Source organism: Chiloscyllium punctatum, chromosome 4 (assembly GCF_047496795.1).
Source record: "Chiloscyllium punctatum isolate Juve2018m chromosome 4, sChiPun1.3, whole genome shotgun sequence".
In the NCBI taxonomy this organism is placed as follows: Eukaryota; Metazoa; Chordata; class Chondrichthyes; order Orectolobiformes; family Hemiscylliidae; genus Chiloscyllium; species Chiloscyllium punctatum.
The window spans coordinates 6,517,488-6,538,999 of NC_092742.1; the positions used below are offsets into that span (position 1 = coordinate 6,517,488).

General features: G+C 45.2%; 1 protein-coding gene across 3 annotated transcripts in view; it reads left to right on the forward strand.

The window, feature by feature from the left end:
* LOC140475916 (protein phosphatase 1 regulatory subunit 36) overlaps positions 1–20,367 on the forward strand; it is a 63,544-nt gene extending 43,177 nt beyond the window's left edge. For all 3 annotated transcript variants that reach the window (XM_072567844.1, XM_072567842.1, XM_072567843.1), the window contains 5 exons: positions 2,511–2,642; positions 7,617–7,659; positions 12,521–12,681; positions 16,769–16,963; positions 20,061–20,367. In XM_072567844.1, coding sequence (XP_072423945.1) covers positions 2,511–2,642; positions 7,617–7,659; positions 12,521–12,681; positions 16,769–16,963; positions 20,061–20,301 — 772 coding nt within the window. In that variant the 3' untranslated portion in view covers positions 20,302–20,367. The remainder of the gene's footprint in view (positions 1–2,510; positions 2,643–7,616; positions 7,660–12,520; positions 12,682–16,768; positions 16,964–20,060) is intronic.
* Positions 20,368–21,512: the final 1,145 nt, after the last annotated feature.

The following is a 21,512-nucleotide window of genomic DNA, read 5'->3' on the forward strand; positions in this document are numbered from 1 at the left end:
TGGAGAGGGTGCAGAGGAGGTTCACCAGGATGTTGCCTGGTATGGAGGGCACTAGCTATGAAGAGAGGTTGAGTAGATTAGGATTATTTTCATCAGAAAGACAGAAGTTGAGGTGGGACCTGATTGAGGTCTACAGAATCATGAGAGGTATAGACAGGGTGGATAGCAAGAAGCTTTTTCCCAGAGTGGGGGACTCAATGTTGTGGGGTCACGAGTTCAAGGTGAGAGGGGAAATGTTTAAGGGAGATATGCGTGGAAAGTTCTTTACACAGAGGGTGGTGGGAGCCTGGAATGCATTGCCAGCAGAGGTGGTAAAGGCTGGCACAATAGCGTCATTTAAGACGTATCTAGACAGATACATGAATGGCCAGGGAGCAGAGGGATACAGATTCTTGGAAAATACATGACAGGTTTAGATAGAGGATCTGGACCGGCGCAGGATTGGAGGGCCGAAGGGCCTGTTCCTGTGCTGGAAGGTTCTTTGTTCTTTATATAACCTGGTGTTGTGTGACTCCTAACTTCATCCACACCAGTCCAACACTGGCATCGCCACATCATGGCAAACCTGGCACTCACACCCCTCTTCCCTTTGTCGGACATGACAACACCCTCTCTCTGCCAGACTGGACATTCCCATGCCCATACCCTAAACCATCTCTCTCCTGGCACCCTTCCCACCTGCTACACTATCCACCTGGCACATTCTCACCTGGTACCCTCTCCACCTAGCACCCTTTCTACCTGGTACACTATCCACCTGGCACCCTTCCTAATTGGTACACTATCCACCTGGCACTCTACCACCTGAAAACCCTAACCCTATGCCTATCTTATATACTTTCTTCTTCACAAGAGCTATCAGACTGGCTGCATGTGCTGCTGGACATTGAAATCACAAAATACAGCAAATACTGCTGATGACAAGGGGGCCATGGTTTGATTTCCCTCGACTATTCCGTCATGATCAGAATCTCCTTCCAGAAATGTTGCATTCTGTCTTAGTGCAAATGGAATTTGTAGCCCCTAAGAGGGGAGGATGGAGAAATGTTTGCAAACAGAACTGAGTATCTTCATGGCCAAATCACAGGAAGCTAATATTCAGGTGCATTGGAGCAATTCGAAAAGCATATAATATGTTAGCTTTTAAAGTAAAATATTATGAAGTCTTACAACATATATATAGCACCTTGATGAGACTACATCTGGACATTTTAAAAATTAATTTGTGAGATGTTGGTGGGGCTGAAACTTATTGCTCTTGAGGATGTGGGGGTGAGCTGCCTTCTTGACCTTTTGCTGTGAATATGAACACGCACAACGCTGTAAGGGAGGCTATTCCAGGACTTTGTCCCAGGAAAGAATGGCAATATATTTCCAAGTCAGGATGGTGAGTGGCTTGGATGGGAACTTGCAGGTGGTGTCATCCCCATGTATCTGCTGCCCTTGTGCTTCCAGACGGTAAAGGTCATGGGTTTGGAAAGTGCTATCTGAGAAAATGATGAGGAATGTGGTAGAAGCTGAGATTATCTGGGAAGAGATGGAAGAAAGGTTTGATCTATGAAACTGGGAGTTCCGTAATGACATAGCAAAGCTTATCTTTGTGAACTGGCCTGTGTCAATCTTCTTCATTTAGAACATAGATAATTACAGCGCTGTATCGGCCCTTTGGCCCTCGATGTTGCGCCAACCTGTGAAACCAATCCTTTTTTTTTAATAGATTTTTTAAGAAGAGAGAAGATTTTTAAAAATTTTTACAAAATTACAAAAATAATGCAAACTAGTGTATATTATTTACAATATAATAACAACACCAACATAAAAATTTTAAAAACCTAACTATCAATCTATTCTACAAATGACCAAAACATAAAATAGGATATCATACATTACTAACAATAAATAAAAAGGTAGATAAATAACTAGGTACATGCTCAAAATAGATTTATATCAAGTCATAACAAAACCCGTATTTATACGGGATTCCTCCTCCAGGGAGCCCCCGAACCAGCCGGAACCATTACCACGGCTAAGCAAAATCCCCAGACAATATGGCCGAAATATCTGTGTCAGTATAATTCAAAGAGGGCTGTCATGTTCTGTAAAATAATTCCGATTTTTCCTGCACCATAATCGTAAGAAAGTCAACGGGGATATATTCCATGACTAGCCTGTGCCAATTTAAAAGTCCTGGGTGACCTTCGGATATCCAATTCACTAAAATTTTATAAGGTTATTTGTGTTATATAATTTGCTACACTCATCATGCGATGTTTCCAAATAAGTATTAAAGTTTTAACGTAAAGTTTGAATTAATTAAAACCTTAACATGTTGAAATAAAGGTTAAGTGCTTTCAAAAAAACCTGTTTCTGAAATTTTGAGAATTCCTTAGACTGAATTTGGTGTAGTGGTTTCATGTGAATTCCACCTCTCTCCTAGTCAATAGTTTTATTGTTCAGCATCGTAGGTTTTGCTGTGACATGTTTTCTGTTTACCCTCTCCTTATTCTCAGTGCTATGGAGCAAATCGAGATTGCTGAGGCTATTACTAAAATGGACCTGGCACGGAAACTGATGGCCCAGATATATTGCAAGATGTTACTGGGCCTTGGCATGGCCAAACAGCATCACATGGCATGTGGAAAGTGAGTATATCCCCATCACTGATATCCCTCAGCTGGAGCACAAAACAACAACAATGTGTCATTTAGGTAGGACCTTAAATGTAGGCAAACATCCCAGGCCACACCTCAGGGCTGCAAAGCAGCCAAGCTTTGACACCATGGAAAAAGTGAGGACTGCAGGTACTGGAGATCAGAGCTTAAAAATGTGTTGCTGGAAAAGCGCTGCAGGTCAGGCAGCATCCAAGGAGCAGGAGAATCGACGTTTCGGGCATAAGCCCTGAAGATTCTCCTGTTCCTTTGCTGCTGCCTGACCTGCTGCACTTTTCCAGCAACACATTTTTAAACTTTGACACCATGCCACATAGAAACACAACAAGATGACTGACCAAGCAAAGACACTTTCACAAACTGGAAGGAGGAACAGCATTCAAAAGCACAGATCACGTGAAGGCTGAAGTTAAAATTCAACAAAAGAAATGCTTACAATAACAACAACTTGTATGTACAAGTAGTTCTTCCATAACACATAGTTGTGTTCTTGTGCAATCCCACATTATAGAGAAATCGCACCTTCAGAAACAGCACGTAAAACATTGACGATGTAATCATGTTACAAACAGCACACGTTTTAAAAGTTCGTTCTTTAGAAACAGTGTCCCCAGCTCATCAATTACACTACAATGAATTTGCGTTAATGAAATGCACGTTATAGCAGAACGAGCTATACCTTGAACAATGTAAGATCATTAGAGTATAAGAAATATGAACAACAGCCCCTTGAGCTTGCTCTGACATTCAATTCAGACATTCCTCAGGAAGGGTCACTCAATCCAAAACACTAACTCTGATTTCTCTCCACTGATGCTGCCAGGTCTGCTGAGCTTTTCCAGCAATTTCTGTTTTTGTTTCTGACATTCCTTACATCCACTTTCCTGCTCTTTCCGTGTAATCCTTGATTCCCCGACTGATCAAAAATCTATCTGTCTCAGCTTTAAATATACACAAGGATTCTGCCCCCACAGCTCTCTGTGGTAAGGAGTTCCAAAGATTCACAACCTTCTGAGGGATGAAATTCCTCCTCATCTCAGTCTTAAATTGGTGCCCCTTTATTCTGAGACTGTGACCTTTGATTCGAGACCCTCATGAGGGGAAACAATCTCTCAGCACTTCCCTGTCCAGCCCCTGAAGAATCCTCTATGTTTCAATAAAATCACCTCTCATTCTTCTAACTTCCAATGAGTAGAGTCCCAAACTGTTTCTTAGAGTCATAGAGATGTACACCACAGAAACAGACCCTTCGATTCAACTCGTCTGTGCTGACCAGTTATCCTAACCTAATCCAGTCCCATTTGCCAGCATTTGGCTCATATCCCTCTAAATCCTTCCTATTTATGTACCCATCAGATTGAATTGAATTTTAAATGCCTTTTAAATGCTGTAATTGCACAGCCTCCACCACTTCCTCTGGCAGCTCATTCCATACACACACCACCCTCTTTCTTCATAAAGCAATCCCTCCAAGCCTAGTTAAAAATCACACAACACCAGGTTATAGTCCAACAGGTTTAATTGGTGTGCTTCCAATTAAACCTGTTGGACTATAACCTGGTGTTGTGTGATTTTTAACTTTGTACACCCCAGTCCAACACCGGCATCTCCAAATCATGCCTCCAAACCGAGTGAACCTTAGAATCCCTAGAGTGTGGAAAGAGGTCATTAGGCCTATCAAATCCACATAGACTCTCTGACTCATTGCATTCAGACTCATACCCCCTTAACCTACTCCTATAACCCTACATTTCCCAAGGCTAACCCACCTAGCCTGCACAACCAACTATGGGCAATTTAGCATGGCTACTCCACTTAGCTTGCTCATCTGTGGATTGTGGGAGGAAACCAGAACACCCAGAGAAAACACATGCAGATATGGAGCTAATGTGCAAACACTGCACAGACATTTGCTTCAGGCTGGAATTGAATCCAGGTCCCTGCCACTGTGAGGCAATAGTGCTAACCACTGAGCCACCATGTCCCTCCTTCGCTAAACTGCTCCAGTAAAATATCTTTCTTTAAATAAGGAGGCCAAAACTGCTCACAGTACTGCAGAAGTGGTCTCATCTTTACCTTGAACAGTTGCGGTAAGACTTCCCTCCTCTCATACTCCAACCCCCTTGAAATAAGGGCCAACATTCCATTAACCTTCCTGATTCCCTGCTACTCCTGTGACAGTTTGCTGTATTTTGTGCACAAGTTATATGCAGCTTTCTACAGTTTTTCTCTATTTAAGTAATTCTGTTCTTTTACACTCCCCTCCAAAATAAACAACTTCACATTTTCCCACGTTATATTCCATTTGTCAACTTTTTGCCCACTTTCTTAAGCTATCAATATCTCTCTGCAAACTGTTTCTATCCCTCTCACAGCCTGCCTTTCCACCTATTTTTGTGTTGTTTGCAAATTTGACGGCAGTACATTCACTCCCTTCCTCCAAGTCATTAATATATAAAAATGATTATGCTGCTTTTTGGAGGTAGATTATTAATTTATGAATTGGAGGAGGTGGTAGTGTAAGTAATTCAGAGGCTGACATATTACTCTGGAGACAGAGGTACAAATTCCACCAAAAACCACTGAGGAAACTGTTTAAATGTAAAGGTAATTATAAAATCTGGAGTATAACACTAGTCTCAGTAATGAGACTATGATGGACCTGGTTCACTAATGCCCTTTGAAGAAGGAAGCCGCTGTCCTAACCTGCTCTGGCCTACATGTAACTTCAGACCCACATCAATAGGCTTGGTGTGCTTTGGGTAGCATGGTGGCTCAGTGGTCAGTACTGCTGCCTCACAGCGCCAGGGACCCGGGTTTGATTCCTGCCTTAGGTGACTGTCTGGGTGAAGTTTACGCATTCTCCCTGTGTCTGTGTGGGTTTCCTTCCACAGTCCAAAGACATGCAGGATAGGTGAATTGACCATGCTAAATTGCACATAGTGTTCAGGGATGTGTAGGTTAAGTGCATTAGTCAGGGGGACCTGTAGACCAATAGGGGAATGGGTGTGGATGGGATACTCTTTGGAGGGTTAGTGTGGACTTGCTGGGCCTGTTTCCACACTGTCAGAATTCTATGGAATGGTTAGGTCTTCACTGGGGATTCAGCGATGATCCTGAACCTTGGCTAATTATAGTACTAGCTGCTGTCACTGCGATCTCAGTTGCACTATTGTTCAGTAGAGCCATTGATGGCTGAATGACTGTCCACTCTCAGCAGGCTGGGCTTCTAAATCTGGGGCAGGCCCAACACTGCCCAGTGAGGTAGCTGGTGTAATGGTCCTTTCTGAACAGAGGCAGCTAACAGGTGAGAGGCCCCTCACCTCCAATAAGTCCAACCTGTGGATCCTTCTTTGCAGCAAAACATGACACCCGTTCCCATTGGTATATTCCCACAAACCACCAGTGAGCATTGACAGTGTGGATACAGAAAGGGTGTTTCCCCCTTTGGGAGTACCTAGAATGAGGGATTACTGTTCAAAAATAAAGGATCTCCCATTTATGACAAAGATAAAGAGAAACTTATGTCCTTAGAGGGTCAAGAGTCTTTGAATTCTCTTACATATGAAAATGCAGGGGGGAGGCAATGGTATTGTCACTCAACCGTTAATCTAGATACCCAGGTAATGCTCCCAAGTTCAGGATGGTAGAATTTGAATTCAATTTAAAAATTCTGGAATTAATATTCTAATAATAACCATGAAACCACTGATAATTGTTGGGAAACTTGTCTGGTTTATTAATGTCCTTTAGGGAAAGAAATCTGCCATCGTTACCTAGTCTGGCCTACATGTGACTCCAGACACACAGCAATATGCTTGACTCTTAATTGCCCTTTAATGATGGGTAAGAAATGCTGACTCAGCCAGTGATGCCCAAGTGCAATAAATGAATGACTAATGAAAATGTGAACTGGAGCAGGAGTAAATCTCTCAGCCTCTCAAGCCTGCTCTGTCATTCAACAAGATTATTGGGCTCATCCGATGACTCCACATTTCTGCCTGTCCCTAATAACCTTTCAACCCCTTTGCTTGTCAAGGATCTAGCAACCTCTGCCTTAACAATATTCAAAGGCACAGCTTCCAAATTTTCACAGCAGACTGTTTTTTTTCAGTTGGCTGGATGGCTGATTTGCAATAGAGACACCAACAGTGCGGGTTCAATTCCTGCAACAGTTAAGGTCACCCTAAAGAACTCTCCTTCTCAACCTCTCTGTTCACCTGAAGTATGGTGACCCTCATGTTAAACCAACACCAGCTGTCTCGCTCTCTAATGAGAGTACACCCCTATGGTCTGGTAAGACTATGACAGCTTATCCTTACAACTAAAGGTCGAGCAAAGATTTACCACTATCCCAACATCAAGGGCTCTTGTTCAGTCTGGAACAGCTGCAACCGGCTTCCTTTTGGCAATTTCTGTACTGGGTACTTTTCTTCAGCTGCTATACCTGAGATTCCTAAAACCAACTGCAAACTGAACTCATTGTTACCTTAACCTCAGACCAAATCAGAATTCCCTCAACTCAGTTTCCAGTAGTCTATGCAGGATTTCTTATTCAAAGGTTTAACATTCCTGCCTCCATTCTCTGGCACAACCACACACTAACTGACTCCATTCTGGGTTTTTCTGTGTCTCTGTGTGTTCCAAGACAGCTGTCACTAGGCATTAGAACCATTTCTTCTGCCTTTTTCTAATTCACTGAATTACAAATCTCTTCACTTCAAGAGCTATAAAACCTCACTAAAAATGATAGCAGAAAAACAGGCCTCCAGACGTCTCAGCACTTCACTCTACAAGTGAATCTGAAACACTTTTTAACAAAGATTGCAATAATTACATTAAACTTTGAGTTCTACATCATTCATGACATTGTGAACGCTACAGCTGCTTAATATTTTAGTGTGATGGTTTGGGATGAAGCAAAGTAACTGACTGGATTTGTTGCAGGGCAATGGGATCTTCCAGTAATAATGACAGGCAGCTGTATGAGGTGAGTGACATTTTCACACATGCAGATAATTCACTAGCCTTACCTCCAATTCTGGTCAAAGGATCAAATGTTCTCAAGAGTACACCTGCGGTTCAAGATGATAGCTATCCAGCAGACAATATTAGAAGAGAAATAATCCAAGGATGTTCATATTGTATCGGACAATGATCTTGGTGGAGATGTAGAGAAAAGGGTTTACGTTTGAATGTGTAAACAGTGTGGCAAATGTTTAAAATGTATTATTTTTATTGTATGAGAGTTTAGGTCTGAGAGTAGAGAAATAATAGACATTAACACTCAGTTCTGCGGGGTGTTATAAATTAACTGGGAACAATATGCCAATGTTTTGCTTTTCCACAAGCCATCCCAAATGTGTAAAATCCCAATGGGACTACTCTGTTGACCAAATTGTCTGACTGATTGCGACTCAGGTCAAAAGCAATTCGCATCAGATTTCATCAATAACAGATAAACAACCATTTACTGTAACATGCAGCTGTAATAAAAGAACAGAAAAAACAATGAAGGATTTCTAATCTACAACTATGCAACTTAAACTAAGTTAAAAAAAGATTTTCCTATAAATTCTGTGTCTTACGATCTTAAACTCCACAACCACCTGATAAAGGAGCAGCACTCCGAAAGCTAGTGCTTCCAATTAAACCTGTTGGACTATAACCTGGTGTTGTGTGACTTTTAACTTTGTACACCCCAGTCCAACACCGGCATCTCCAATTCACAACTTGAACCAAGCGCTTGAAAAATACCAAGTAGACAGATACACAGTCAAGACAGACAGAAGTATCACAACCCATTTGGGAACATGTGCTGATACCTATAAGATCTAGGAGCAGAAATTAGCCCATCGAGTCTGCTCCACCATTCAATCATAGCTGATAAATTTCTCAACCCCATTCTCCTGGTTTCTCCCCATAACCGTTGATCCCCTTGACATGGTGGCTCAGTGGTTTGCACTGTTGCCTCACAGCACCAGGGTCCCTGGTTTGCTTCCAGCCTCGGGTGACTGTCTGTGTGGAGTTTGCACGTTCTCCCCGTGTCTGCGTGGGTTTCCTCCGGGTGCTCCGGTTTCCTCCCACAGTCCAAAGATGTGCAGGTCAGGTGAATTGGCCATGTTAAATTACCTGTAGTGTTAGGTGCATTAGTCAGAGGGAAATGGGTCTGGGTGGGTTACTCTTCGGAGGGTTGGTGTGGACTGGTTGGGCCAAAGGGCCTGTTTCCACACTATAGGGAATCTAATCTAATCTAACCTATCTATCTCCATCTTAAACAGACTCAATGACCTGGCCTCCTTGGCATATGTGGCAGTGAATTCCATAGATTCCCCACTTTTTGGCTGAAGAAGTTTCTCCTTCTCTCCATTATAAAAGGTCTTCCCTTTACTCTAAGGCTGTGCCCTCGGGTCCTAGTCTCTCCTACCAATGGAAACATCTTCCCAACATCTACTCTGTCCAGGCCATTCAGTATTCTGTATGTTTCAATTAGATCCCCCTTCATCCTTCTAAACTCCATAGAGTATAAACCCAGAGTCCTCAAACATTCCTCATATGTGAAGCTTTTCATTCCTGGGACCATTCTCGTGAACCTCCTCTGAAAACACTCCAGGGCCAGTACATTCTTCCTGAGATACATGTGCACAATACTCCACATGTGGTCTGACCAGAGGCTTATAGAGCCTCAGAAGTCTATCCCTTTTATATTCAAGTCCTCTCAAAATAAGTGCTAATATTGCATTTGACTTCCTAACTACCTGAGCCTCACTTATCCCAGGATTGTCACAGAAGTTAAAGATTTAATTAAATAACTTGAAATCCCCAGTGTATCTGCGGAATGAACTTAGGTTATCAGAAAATACTGACCAGGTTACTGTACTTAACATGAGCTATTGATTACATATAAATCACAGGCAAGCTAAACTGACGAACATTTAATCCAACCAACTGGAATCCTAACCCTGTGTAAAATCCACACACACAGAGACAGACACAGACACAGAAAAACAAATCCTGTTGGGCATTAGAACATAGAACATAGAAAAATACAGCGCAGTATTTGGCCCTCGATGTTGCGCCGATCCAAGCCCACCTAACCTACACTAGCCCACTATCCTCCATATGCCTATCCAATGCCTGTTTAAATGCCCATAAAGAGGGAGAGTCCACCACTGCTACTGGCAGGGCATTCCATGAACTCACGACTCGCTGAGTAAAGAACCTACCCCTAACATCTGTCCTATACCTACCCCCCCTTAATTTAAAGCTATGCCCCCTCGTAATAGCTGACTCCATACGTGGAAAAAGGTTCTCATGGTCAACCCTATCTAAACCCCTAATCATCTTGTACACCTCTATCAAGTCACCCCTAAACCTTCTTTTCTCCAATGAAAACAACCCCAAGGGCCTCAGCCTTTCCTCATACGATCTTCCTACCATACCAGGCAACTTCCTGGTAAAAACATCCTGGCATTATTGTTGGAGAGAAATTATTGGGGAAATATGGTTAAATAATGCCTGTCTACAGGATTCAATGAGTTGTCCCCTTTGTTCATTTCCAAACCTTCTGATCTCCAATCTTCATATCCAAGTCACGTTGCGGGGTGGGGAGGGAGTTAGGGTAGTGGCTGGGGGGCTGGGGGTGGTGGTGGTGGTGGAGTTGTCACAATATTTTTTCTAATTCTCAATCCCTGGTTGGAGGGAATAGCTTATAGCTGATGGTGGGAGAGGTTAGCTCTCTTTCAGTTCTCGGTGACTTCACTGCAGAGAGCAATAAAGAGAGGTGCTTTCTTTTGCAGTCTGTAGTCTTTCTGCCTCTATATTGTTCACACACTTGCTGGCTACCTGCCCAGGAGCCAATCAGTGTATTGTTGCCATGATTCGTCTCCTCCATAACTGGTCCTGACAGCACAAACCAATCAGCAATCTGCCTCTAGGCAGAGTTTGCTCAGAACCCACAGTGCCATTGGATTTCAAACATCAAACATGAAAAAAGCAGCAGTGTAATCATAACTCACAATGAGAGGAAACGAGAGAGAGAGAGAGACTGAGAAGGAGCATTGGATGCTTTCAGTTTGCAGGGCTCTAGCTGTTTCTCCTTCTGTTTTGGCACTGATAACTTTTAACATGCTACAGCTCAGCACTTCTATCTGTCTTAATTGTGTATCTGTCTGTTTGGAGTTTTTTGAAGTGCTTCGTTTAAGTTGCATAGGGTGAGGTGACACGGTGGCTCTGTTGTTAGTGCTGCTGCCTCACAGCACCAGGGAACTGGGTTTGATTCCACCCTCAGGCGACTGTGTGGAGTTAGCACATCCTCCCCCCCCCCTCACCCCGTACCTTTGTGGGTTTCTACCAGGTGCTCTGGTTTCCATCTGCAGATATGGAGATTAGGTGGATTGGCCATGCTAAATTGTTCATAGTGGTAAAAACAATGTTCCAGGCGTCTGGTGGTGAGGGAGCAGCGGTGAAGGAGGCCCAGGACCTCCATGTCCTCGGCAGAGTGGGAGGGGGAATTGAAATGTTGGGCCACGGGGCGGTGTGGTTGATTGGTGCGGGTGTCCCGGAGATGTTCCCTAAAGCGCTCTGCTAGGAGGCGCCCAGTCTCCCCAATGTCGAGGAGACCGCATCGGGAGCAACAGATACAATAAATGATATTAGTGGATGTGCAGGTGAAACTTTGATGGATGTGGAAGGCTCCTTTAGGGCCTTGGATAGAGGTGAGGGAGGAGGTGTGGGCGCAGTGTTCATAGTGTCCAGTGATGTGTAGGTTGGGTGGATTAGACATTGGAAATGCATGGATGGGGTGGGTCTGGGTGGGATGTTCTTTGGAGAGTTGGGTTGAATGGCCTGCCCCCACACTGTCGGGACTCTATAATTCAGTCTCAATTTTTCCCCCTCACCATTTCAAACAGCAACTTTATATTGTACATATCACTGTAGGCCGCATCTAATTTACAATTTGCAAATTCTCCTGATATTTTAATGATGTGACTGTCCAACTTCCATTTCAGTTTATAGTCCTAACAAATGAAAATACATGGATTATTGCAGGTGATTGATTTTTTTTAAAAACTAGGTTATTTTTTAAACAGTAGCTAAAGACAGTATTTCTAAGAAATTTAAAAATCACACAACACCAGGTTATAATCCAACAGGTTAACCAGAGAATGTAACTTTTTAAAAATATTTTTGCGATTTACATATAAAAGAAGTGAAGCTATCATGGCCATTCTAACAAATGAGAGACTTAATAAACAATCAAGGTATTTTTCAATGTATAATTTCAGTTACATCACACTGTAAACTTTTGCTATAAATTCTGTGTCTTACAATTGTGTCCTCCACAACCACCTGATGAAGGAGCGTCGCACCGAAAGCTAGGGTGCTTCCAATTAAACCTGTTGGACTATAACCTGGCGTTGTGTGATTTTTAACTTTGTACACCCCAGTCCAACACCGGCATCTCCAAATCATTTCGAAGAAATGTTAGCTACATGACTAACAACCTCCCAGGGAGATAAGTGTTAGGATGTTTGCTGACTTAACCCACATTACAGATGATGTGGTGTAGTTACCCCCACAGTGCTGTTGGGAACGAAGTTCTAGGATTCGGACCCAGTGACAGTGAAGGAACGGTGATATATTTCCAAGTCAGGATGGTGAGTGGCTTGGAGGGGAACTTGCAGGGGGTGGTGTTCCCCTGTATCTGCTGCCCTTGTCCTTTTAGATGGAAGTGGCTGTGGATTTGGAAGGTGCTGTAAGAATATTTTTCCATAAAATTTAAAGTGTTGTGCTTTTGGAAATGAATATGATGTTCCTACACACTGAGGGTCCTCCTCTGATAATTTTAGTGCCTTTACTCCTTCTGTGCGTATGTGACATGGGTGACGTTTGGAAGGAAAAACCTGGATGTGATTGAGTTGGAGCTAGGACGACTGCTTCGTTCAGAGATATTCAACCCAGCTCAGAATTTGAAGAAAGAAGAACCAAAAGGTTCACAAGAAAGCCCCAGGTAACAGGGAGAAAATGTGAGAAAGAAGAAACCTTCATGAAGAGAATAAATTTCAATCCACCACCTCTTTCTGTTTAACTCCCTCTTTTCTACCTTTCCTCAAGTTCTGCCCATCACTGGGGTTCAGGTCCCTTCCTTTACACTGTTCCCCATCAAACACTCCCAGGACAGGGACAGCACAGGGTCAAGGGGGAACAAACAGTCAGTGGAGGGATCCCCTGTGGTCGTTTCCCTGAAAAACATGTATACTGTTTTGGATACTGTTGAAAAGGGGGGGGGGGGGCGACTTACCAGGGGTATGCAGTGGGACGCAGATCTCTGGCACAGAGCCTGTCCCTGTTGCACAGAAGGGAAGGAGGGAGAGTGTTAGTCATTGGGGACACAATAGTTAGAGGGTCAGATAGAAGGTTTGTTGGGAACGAACGAGACTCGCGGTTAGTGTGTTGCCTCCCAGGTGCCAGGGTCCACGATGTCTCGGATTGTATCTTTGGGGTCCTGAAGGGAGAGGGTGACCAGCCTCAGTTATTGTCCATGTAGGTTCCAACGACATAGATAGAAAGAGGGATAGGGATGTAAGGCAGGATTTCAGGGAGCTAGGGTGGAAGCTGAGAGCTAGAATAAACAGAGTTGTTATCTCTGGTTTGTTACCCGTGCCACATGATAGCGAGGCAAGGAATAGGGAGAGATATCAGCTGAACACATGGGTGCAAGGATGGTGCAGCAGGGAGGGTTTCAGATATATGGATAATTGGGGCTCATTCTGGGGAAGGTGGGACTTGTACAAACAGGACGGTCTTCACTTGAACCAAAGGGCACTAATATCCTGGGTGGAAAATTTGCTGGTGCTATTCAGATGGGTTTAAACCAGCTCAGCAGGGGGATGGGAACCTGAGGTGTAGTTGCAGTGCACAGGAGGATGAGAGTAGGGAGGACAGAGACAGGATTTCAGGGTCACAGGAATGTGCTGGCAGACAGCAAACTGGTTTGAAGTGTGTCTACTTCAATGCCAGAAGTATCCGAAATAAGGTAGGTGAGCTTGCAGCATGGATAGGTACCTGGGACATCGATGTTGTGGCCATTTTGGAGACATAGTTCTAGATTAGAGTGGTGCTGGAAAAGCACAGCAGTTCAGGCGGCATCCGAGGAGCAGGAAAATCAACGTTTCGGGCAAAAGCCCTTCATCAGGAATAGAGGCAGAGTGCAGAGTAGCAAAGGCTACCTTCCCCCACCCTCCTCCCTGACCTATCACCTCCATCCCCACCCCCATTCACTATTGTACTCTATGTTACTTTCTCCCCACCCCCACCCTCCTCTCATTTATCTCTCCACCCTGCAGGCTCTCTGCCTCTATTCCTGATGAAGGGCTTTTGACCGAAACGTCGATTTTCCTGCTCCATTGCTGCCTAACCTGCTGTGCTTTTCCAGCACCACTCTAATCTAGAATCTGGTTTCCAGCATCTGCAGACCTTGTTTTTACCATTTTGGAGACATGGATAGAGCAGGGTGAGGAATGGATGTTGCAGGTTCCAGGGTTTAGATCTTTCATTAAGAACAGACAAGGTGGTATAAGAGGGGGAGGTGTGGCCTTGTTAGTCAAGGATAGTATAACGGTGGCTGAAAGAACTTTTGAAGAGAACTTGTCTACTGAGGTACTGTGGGCTGAGGTTAGAAACAAGAGAGGAGAGGTCACACTGCTCTGAGTTTTTTATAGGCCTCCACAGAGTTCCAGGGAGGTGGAAGAGAGGATTAATAAAATTATTCTGGGTAGGAGTGAAAGGAACAGGGTGGTCATTATGGGGGACTTTAACTTCCCCAACATTGACTGGAAATGCTATAACTCTAGTATGTCGGATGGATCAGTTTTTGTCCAGTGTGTACAGGAGGGTTTCCTGACACAGTATGTCGAAGGGCCGACAAGAGGGGAGGCCACACTGGGTCTGGTACTTGGTAATGAACCAGGCCAGGTGTTTGATTTAGTTGTAGGTGAGCACTTTGGAGAGAGTGACCATAATTCGGTTACATTTATTTTAGCGATAGAAAGGGATCGGTACATACCAAAGATCAAGAGTTATCGATGGGGCAAGGGCAATTATAATGTGATTAGGCAAGAATTAGGATGCATAGAATGGGGGAGCAAAATGCAGGGGATGGGGACAATGGAAGTGTGGAGCTGGTTTAGGGAACAGATATTGTGTGTCCTTGATAGGTATGTCCCTGTCAGGCAGGGAGGGAGTGATAAGGTCAGGGAAGCGGGATTTATCACAGAAATTGCATCTCTTGTTAAATGGAAGAGGGAGGCTTATGTGACGTTGAGGTGAGATGGTACAGATGAGGCGATGGAGAGTTACAGATCAGCGAGGAAGGATTTAAAGAGAGAGTTAAGAGCAAAGAGAGGACACGAGCAGTCTAGCAAATAGAATAAAGGAGAACCCTAAAGCTTTTATAGGTATGTGAGGAATAAAAGGATGATTAGGGTAGGAATAGGGCCAAAGACAGAAGTGGGAAGTTGAATGTGGACCCTGTAGAGATCAGAGAGATGCAAAACGAACATTTCTCATCAGTTTTCACTCAGGAAAAGGAGAATATTGTAGAGGAGAAGAATGGTGTACGAGATATTAGACTAGAAAGGATCGAGATTAGTTATGAACAGGTGTTATCAATTCTAGAAGGAGTGAAAGTAGACAAGTCCCCTGGGCCGGATGGGATTTATCTGAGGATTCTCTGGGAAGATAGGGAGGAGATAGCAGAGCCTTTGGCTTTGATATTTGAGTCGTCATTGTCTACATGTTTAGTACCTGAGGTCTGGAGGATTGCAAATGTTGTGCCCTTGTTCAAGAAGGGCAGCAGAGATGACCCAGGTAATTATAGACCAGTGAGTCTTACTACTGTTGTAGGAAAGGTCTTGGAAAGGATTATAAGAGATAAGATTTATAATCATCGAGTAAGCAACAATTTGATTTCAGATCGTCAACATGGTTTTGTCAAGGGCAGGTTGTGTCTCACAAACCTCCTTGAATTTTTTGAGAAGGTGACCCAAGCATGTGGATGAGGGTAGGGTAATTGACGTGGTGTACATGGACTTCAGTAAAGCCTTTGATAGAGTTCCACATGGTAGGAGGTTGGAGAATAGTTCACAGGTCGGTGCAACATCGCGGGTCGAAGGGCCTGTTCTGTGCCGTATTGTTTTATGTTCTATGTTACATACAGAGTAAAGCACCTTCTACACTCTCCCCCATCACACACTCCCTGGACAGGGACAGCACGGGTTAGATACAGAGTAAAGCACCTTCTACTCTGTCCCCAACAAACACTCCCAGGACAGGGACAGCACGGGGTTAGATATAGAGTAAAGCTCTCTCTACACTCTACACTGTCCCCATCAAACACTCCCAGGACAGGCACAGCACAGGGTTAGATACAGAGTAAAGCTCCCTCTACACTGTCCCCCATCAAACACTCCCAGGACAGGCACAGCACAGGGTTAGATACAGAGTAAAGCTCCCTCTACACTGTCCCCCATCAAACACTCCCAGGACAGGGACAGCATGGGGTTAGATACAGAGTAAAGCTCCCTCTACACTGTCCCCCCTCAAACACTCCCTGGACAGGGACAGCACGGGGTTAGATATAGAGTAAAGCTCCCTCTACACTGTCCCCATCAAACACTTCTAGGACAGGGACAGCATGGGGTTAGATATAGAGTAAAGCTCTCTCTACACTGTCCCCCATCAAACACTCCCAGGACAGGGATAGCACAGGGTTAGATACAGACTAAAGCTGCCTCTACACTGTCCCACATCAAACACTTCCAGGACAGGGACAGAATGCCAGAAGTACCAACACATATCTTAATAACTGAATCTCCCACTTACCATTCTGATAGAGAGGGCTGGTTCTGTTCTGCCTGGGAATGCCTCTGTGGGTTTCAGGGAGGTTTGAGTGGTTGGTATTGCTGTTGTGTTTCTGTGAAAAATTCAGAGGATGAGGTCCATCTGCCAATGGGTCTGAGCTGATGCATGGGGTACAGTTAGTCATTAAGGAGTGAGGTTTTTCTCCAGTTACTGATCATTATTTTCTCATTGTTCAGGCGCCTTCAGACAAGGAGACCTCCAATAAACATGATCCTGAACCAACGCTCGCCAGTCCTTACCTCACTGATCCAGACCCCTCGGGAAAAGTCTGCGTACCTCTTCAAACAGCACCACGTGAATCCAAAGTTCCAAGCTGATGTGGCAGACCAGAAGACCAAGGTGCTGGACCTGAAGCTGGAATTGTCTGAGAGGTAAGGGGGCAATCAAAACAAATGAACCCCATGCAGACCAGGTGACTGCTCCTTTCCACACAGAGAATGAGGCAGCACAGAACAGGCCATTCTGCCCCAGTGTGCCAATGCTGGCTTTTTGAAATGCAATCCAATTATTTTGATTCCAGCCCATTGGACTTTGTCCAAAGCCAGGAGAAAATGAGAACTGCAGATGCTGAAGATCAGAGTCAAAAACTGTGGTGCTGGAAAAGCACAGCTGCTCAGGCAGCATCCGAGGAGCAGGAGAGTCGATGTTTCAGGCCATTCCTAATGAAGAACTATCCCCAAAAGGTCGATTCTCCTGCTCCTCAGATGCTGCCTGACCTGCTGTGCCTTTCCAGCACCACACGCTTTGACTCTGATTTCTTTTCTTTGTTTAAGTCGGCAATGACAGGGATTCATATAGCTGTATAACACAGAAACAGACCTTTCGGTCCAACTTGTCCATGCTGACCAAATATCCTAAATTAATCCAGTCGCATTTGCCAGCATTTGGCCCATATCCCTCCAAACCCTTCCTATTCATATATCCATCCAGATACCTTTTAAATGTTGTAATTGTACCAGCCTCCACCACTTCCTCTGGCAGCTCATTCCATACACGTACCACCCTTTGTGTGATAAAGTTGCCCCCTTAGGTCCCTCCTATATCTTCCCCCTCTCACCCTAAACATGTGCCCTCTAGTTCTGGATTCCCCGACCCCAGGTAAAGACCTTGCCTATTCACCCTATCCATGCTCCTCATGATTTTATAAACCAATATAAGGTCACTCCTTAGCCTCTGATGCTCCAGGGAAAACAGCCCCAGCATCCAAACCTTCCAACCCTGGCATGGTGGGTATTGTTGCTAGGACTGATGGACATGACAGGCAGTAGGGTCTGAATCCAATTCGCAAAAAAAATCTGGAGTTCAGGGTCTAATGATGACCATGTTGTTGGGGGAAAATCCGACTGGTTCATGAAGGTCCTTTAGGGAAGGAAATCTGCCATCCTGACCTGGTCTGGCCTACATGTGACTCCAGACCCACAGCAATGTCGCTGTTTCTTAACCGCTTTCTGAGCAATCAACACTGGTTTAACCAGCAAGACATACAATTAATGCATGAGTTTAAAGAAGATCTTGGAGAGATGAGCTTTCTCTTGCTCTCAGTTTTCAGTATATGGAATTCTTGGTGGTGGGAGCTGATTCTGTGAAATGGAGTTGGTCAGATCCTCCAGAATGGCTAACTAACAGAGTTACTGAGAATGAAACAGGATGTGGTGTAAAGCAAGACCACTGTTTCTCCGAGCCAGTACAACTACAGTGGGTGGAATGGCCTTCCTCCTGGATGAAAATTGCAATGAGTTTTCAGACCCTTCATAGGAGTGAATTCCCTCATCTGCTCCCGTGGAGAAGAGGGCCTGCGACTCTAACCTTCCTGAACCAGATCAAGGGGGAGAGAACATTCAGGGAATGTGCTGGTGAAGGGTGCACCAGGCACAGAGGCTTTGGGTGAGGTCAGGCTAGGATTCAGAGCTGAGAGTGTGCTGCTTGTAAAGCACAGCAGATCAGGCAGCATTTGAGGAGCAGGAGAATTGATGCTTCAGGCAGGAATCCTGATGAAGGACTCTGGCCAAAAGCATCGATTCCCCTGCTCCTTGAATGCTGCCGGACCTGCTGTGCTTTTCCAGCACGACACTCTTGGCTCTGATCTCCAGCATCTGCAGATCTCACTGTCTCGTCAGGCTAAGATTCAGTCTGCTGGCTGAGTAGTGGGCCAGAGCTCAGTGTCCTGGGTCACACTGGGCACTCAGCCAGATAGAGATACACCTCAACATCTGCATGCCCATATCTCAAAGTCAGTACCCTCATCAGCAGAGGGGTAGGTTACTGCTCATCACTGAGACTCGGGGAATGTGAGATGGTATATCAGAACATGTTACTGGGGCTTGTGGAAATTGCTGGACAATATTAACAATCTCAAATGCATTTGAAAGGAGAAGTGATGGATTCTATCATTGGCTGTGTATCTCATTCTCTCCTGAAAGGGCTGACTCTCACTGGGGTACAGCGTCCCCCTCCCTCTCCTGAAGGGGCTGACCCTCACTGGGGTCCCCCTCCCTCTCCTGAAGGGGCTGACCCTCACTGGGGTACGGGGTCCCCTTGCCTCTCCTGAAGGGGCTGACCCTCACTGGGGTACGGGGTCCCCCTCCCTCTCCTGAAGGGGCTGACTCTCACTGGGGTACAGGGTCCCCTTCCCTCTCCTGAAGGGGCTGACCCTCACTGGGGTACGGGGTCCCCCTCCCTCTCCTGAAGGGGCTGACTCTCACTGGGGTACGGAGTCCCCCTCCCTCTCCTGAAAGGGCTGACTCTCACTGGAGTACAGGGTCCCCCTCCCTCTCCTGAAGGGGCTGACTCTCACTGGGGTACGGGGTCCCCCTCCCTCTCCTGAAGGGGCTGACCCTCACTGGGGTACAGGGTCCCCCTCCCTCTCCTGAAGGGGCTGACCCTCACTAGGGTACGGGGTCCCCCTCCCTCTCCTGAAGGGGCTGACCCTCACTGGGGTACGGGGTCCCACTCCTTCTCTTGAAGATGCTGAGTCTCACTGGGGTTCCCCTCCTCTCCTACTCTCACTACCCTCAGAGGAAATCTCCTCATCTCTGTCCTAAATATTCGACCTTTCCTCTGGAGTCATTGTTTTAAAGTAGCTCCCTCTAGGGACTGCGAAGGCAAGTGTTTCTCCCGACCCCTTATCCCAGATGTAATAATCTACCAGTGAATGGGGTTAAACAGGCACTCTCTGCTCTTCACTCACCAATGTGGTTACCAGTTCTGCTGCCTTGGGTGGGGGAGTTCTCTTGATGTGCTTTGGTCTGAGCTTCAGTCAGATTATGGACCCTAGCTGGATAGGGTGGCTGGGGACAGAATTAAGTTGGACCAGTGCCCCCTCCAGGCTAGTGAGTGAACTGACCCTTCAGGATTAGATGTGACTGTCAGCACCCTGCAAACCAGTGAGAGACCAGCATCTTGGAGAAATGAGTTGAGGAGCTGATGGTGAAAAGCCTTCTTTCACACTGTTTGTTCTATTTCTTTCAGCATTGGGATCATCGGAGAGCCTTTCTCAAATTTCTTTTCAGATACACTCATCCCCATTGATTCTTACATCGAGAATGAAGGGGCTGAGGAGTCAGTGGATGAGGACGCTCTACTACAAAAGAGTGGATACTCTCATTCAACAGCCATCGAGTCCTCTCTGGGAGATATGAACTCCTATCATCAATATCTGGACATGTCGAGGGCTACAACTGTAGCTGCAGACTCTGAATACAACCTGTAAATGAGCAGGTTACACAACCAAAACTCACTTTAACTTATTCAGGAATAAACCTTTTACTCTTTGCAAGCAAGTTACTTTGTTGTCTGATGGGAGTCTCTCCCAATCCCATCCCCTCACTCGGCTCCTGATTGTTATAATCCAAGAAAGTGAAAGCCAACCCCAAGTTGCAACATTGCTTGTCGACCTGACCACCATCTGCACACACTCAGACACACAGACACAAACACACACAAACACACACGCAGACACACACACACAAAGGTGTGCACACACCCACAGACACATGCACACGCACAGACACACTCATGCACAGACACACTCCCACACAGGCACGCACGCACACACACACACTCCCACACAGGCATGCACACACACACACACACTTAGACATGCACAGACACATACACACATACACCCATTTGAGAGTAGTATCTCAGAACTTGGAGGGACTGGCATCGATAAGAACTAAAGGATTCGCGTTTCTGGCAAGCCTTCGTTCCAACTTTGTTCTCCCTCAGAAAAGCCAGTGATAAAGGAGTGGAGCCAGTCTTTTTTTATAAACATTTATTGACGGGAAACAAGCGTGCACCCCCTGACCCAGACTATATCTATTCACAGAGCCACAAGGAAATCATTGATTAATGATCCACCTGGATGCATTAAACTCATGGGAATACCTGCAACTCACCATCCCGACTTGGAAATACATCACTGTTCCTTCACTGTCGCTGGGTCAAACTTTCTGCCCGAAGGGCATTGTGGGTTCAAGCAATTGAACGACAGCAGTTCAAGAAGGCAGCTCACCCCCACCTTCTCAACGAGAAATGGACAATCAATGCTGGCCCGTGTCACACTAGTGAATATTAAAAGTTGATAGCCATTCAGTAAGAGGGTTATTGTGGGGCAATGATAGTGCCCCCATCTCTCAGCCAGGGGTCCCAGATTCTAGTCCCACCCATTCCAGAGATGTTTAATTCCATCTTCAGTTAAACTTCAGTGATGAGGATAGATTGAAGAAGTTGGGATTGTGTTCCTTGGAGAGAAAGCAGCTGAGAGGAGATTTAATAGAGTTTTCAATATCATGATTGGGCTGGAGAGAGTAGAGAGGGTGAAGCTGTTCCCATTTGTAAAAGGAACAAGAACGAGGGGGTAGGTTTAAGGTGATGTGCAAAGGAAGCAAGAGTGATGTGAGGAAAAAAACTTTTTACACA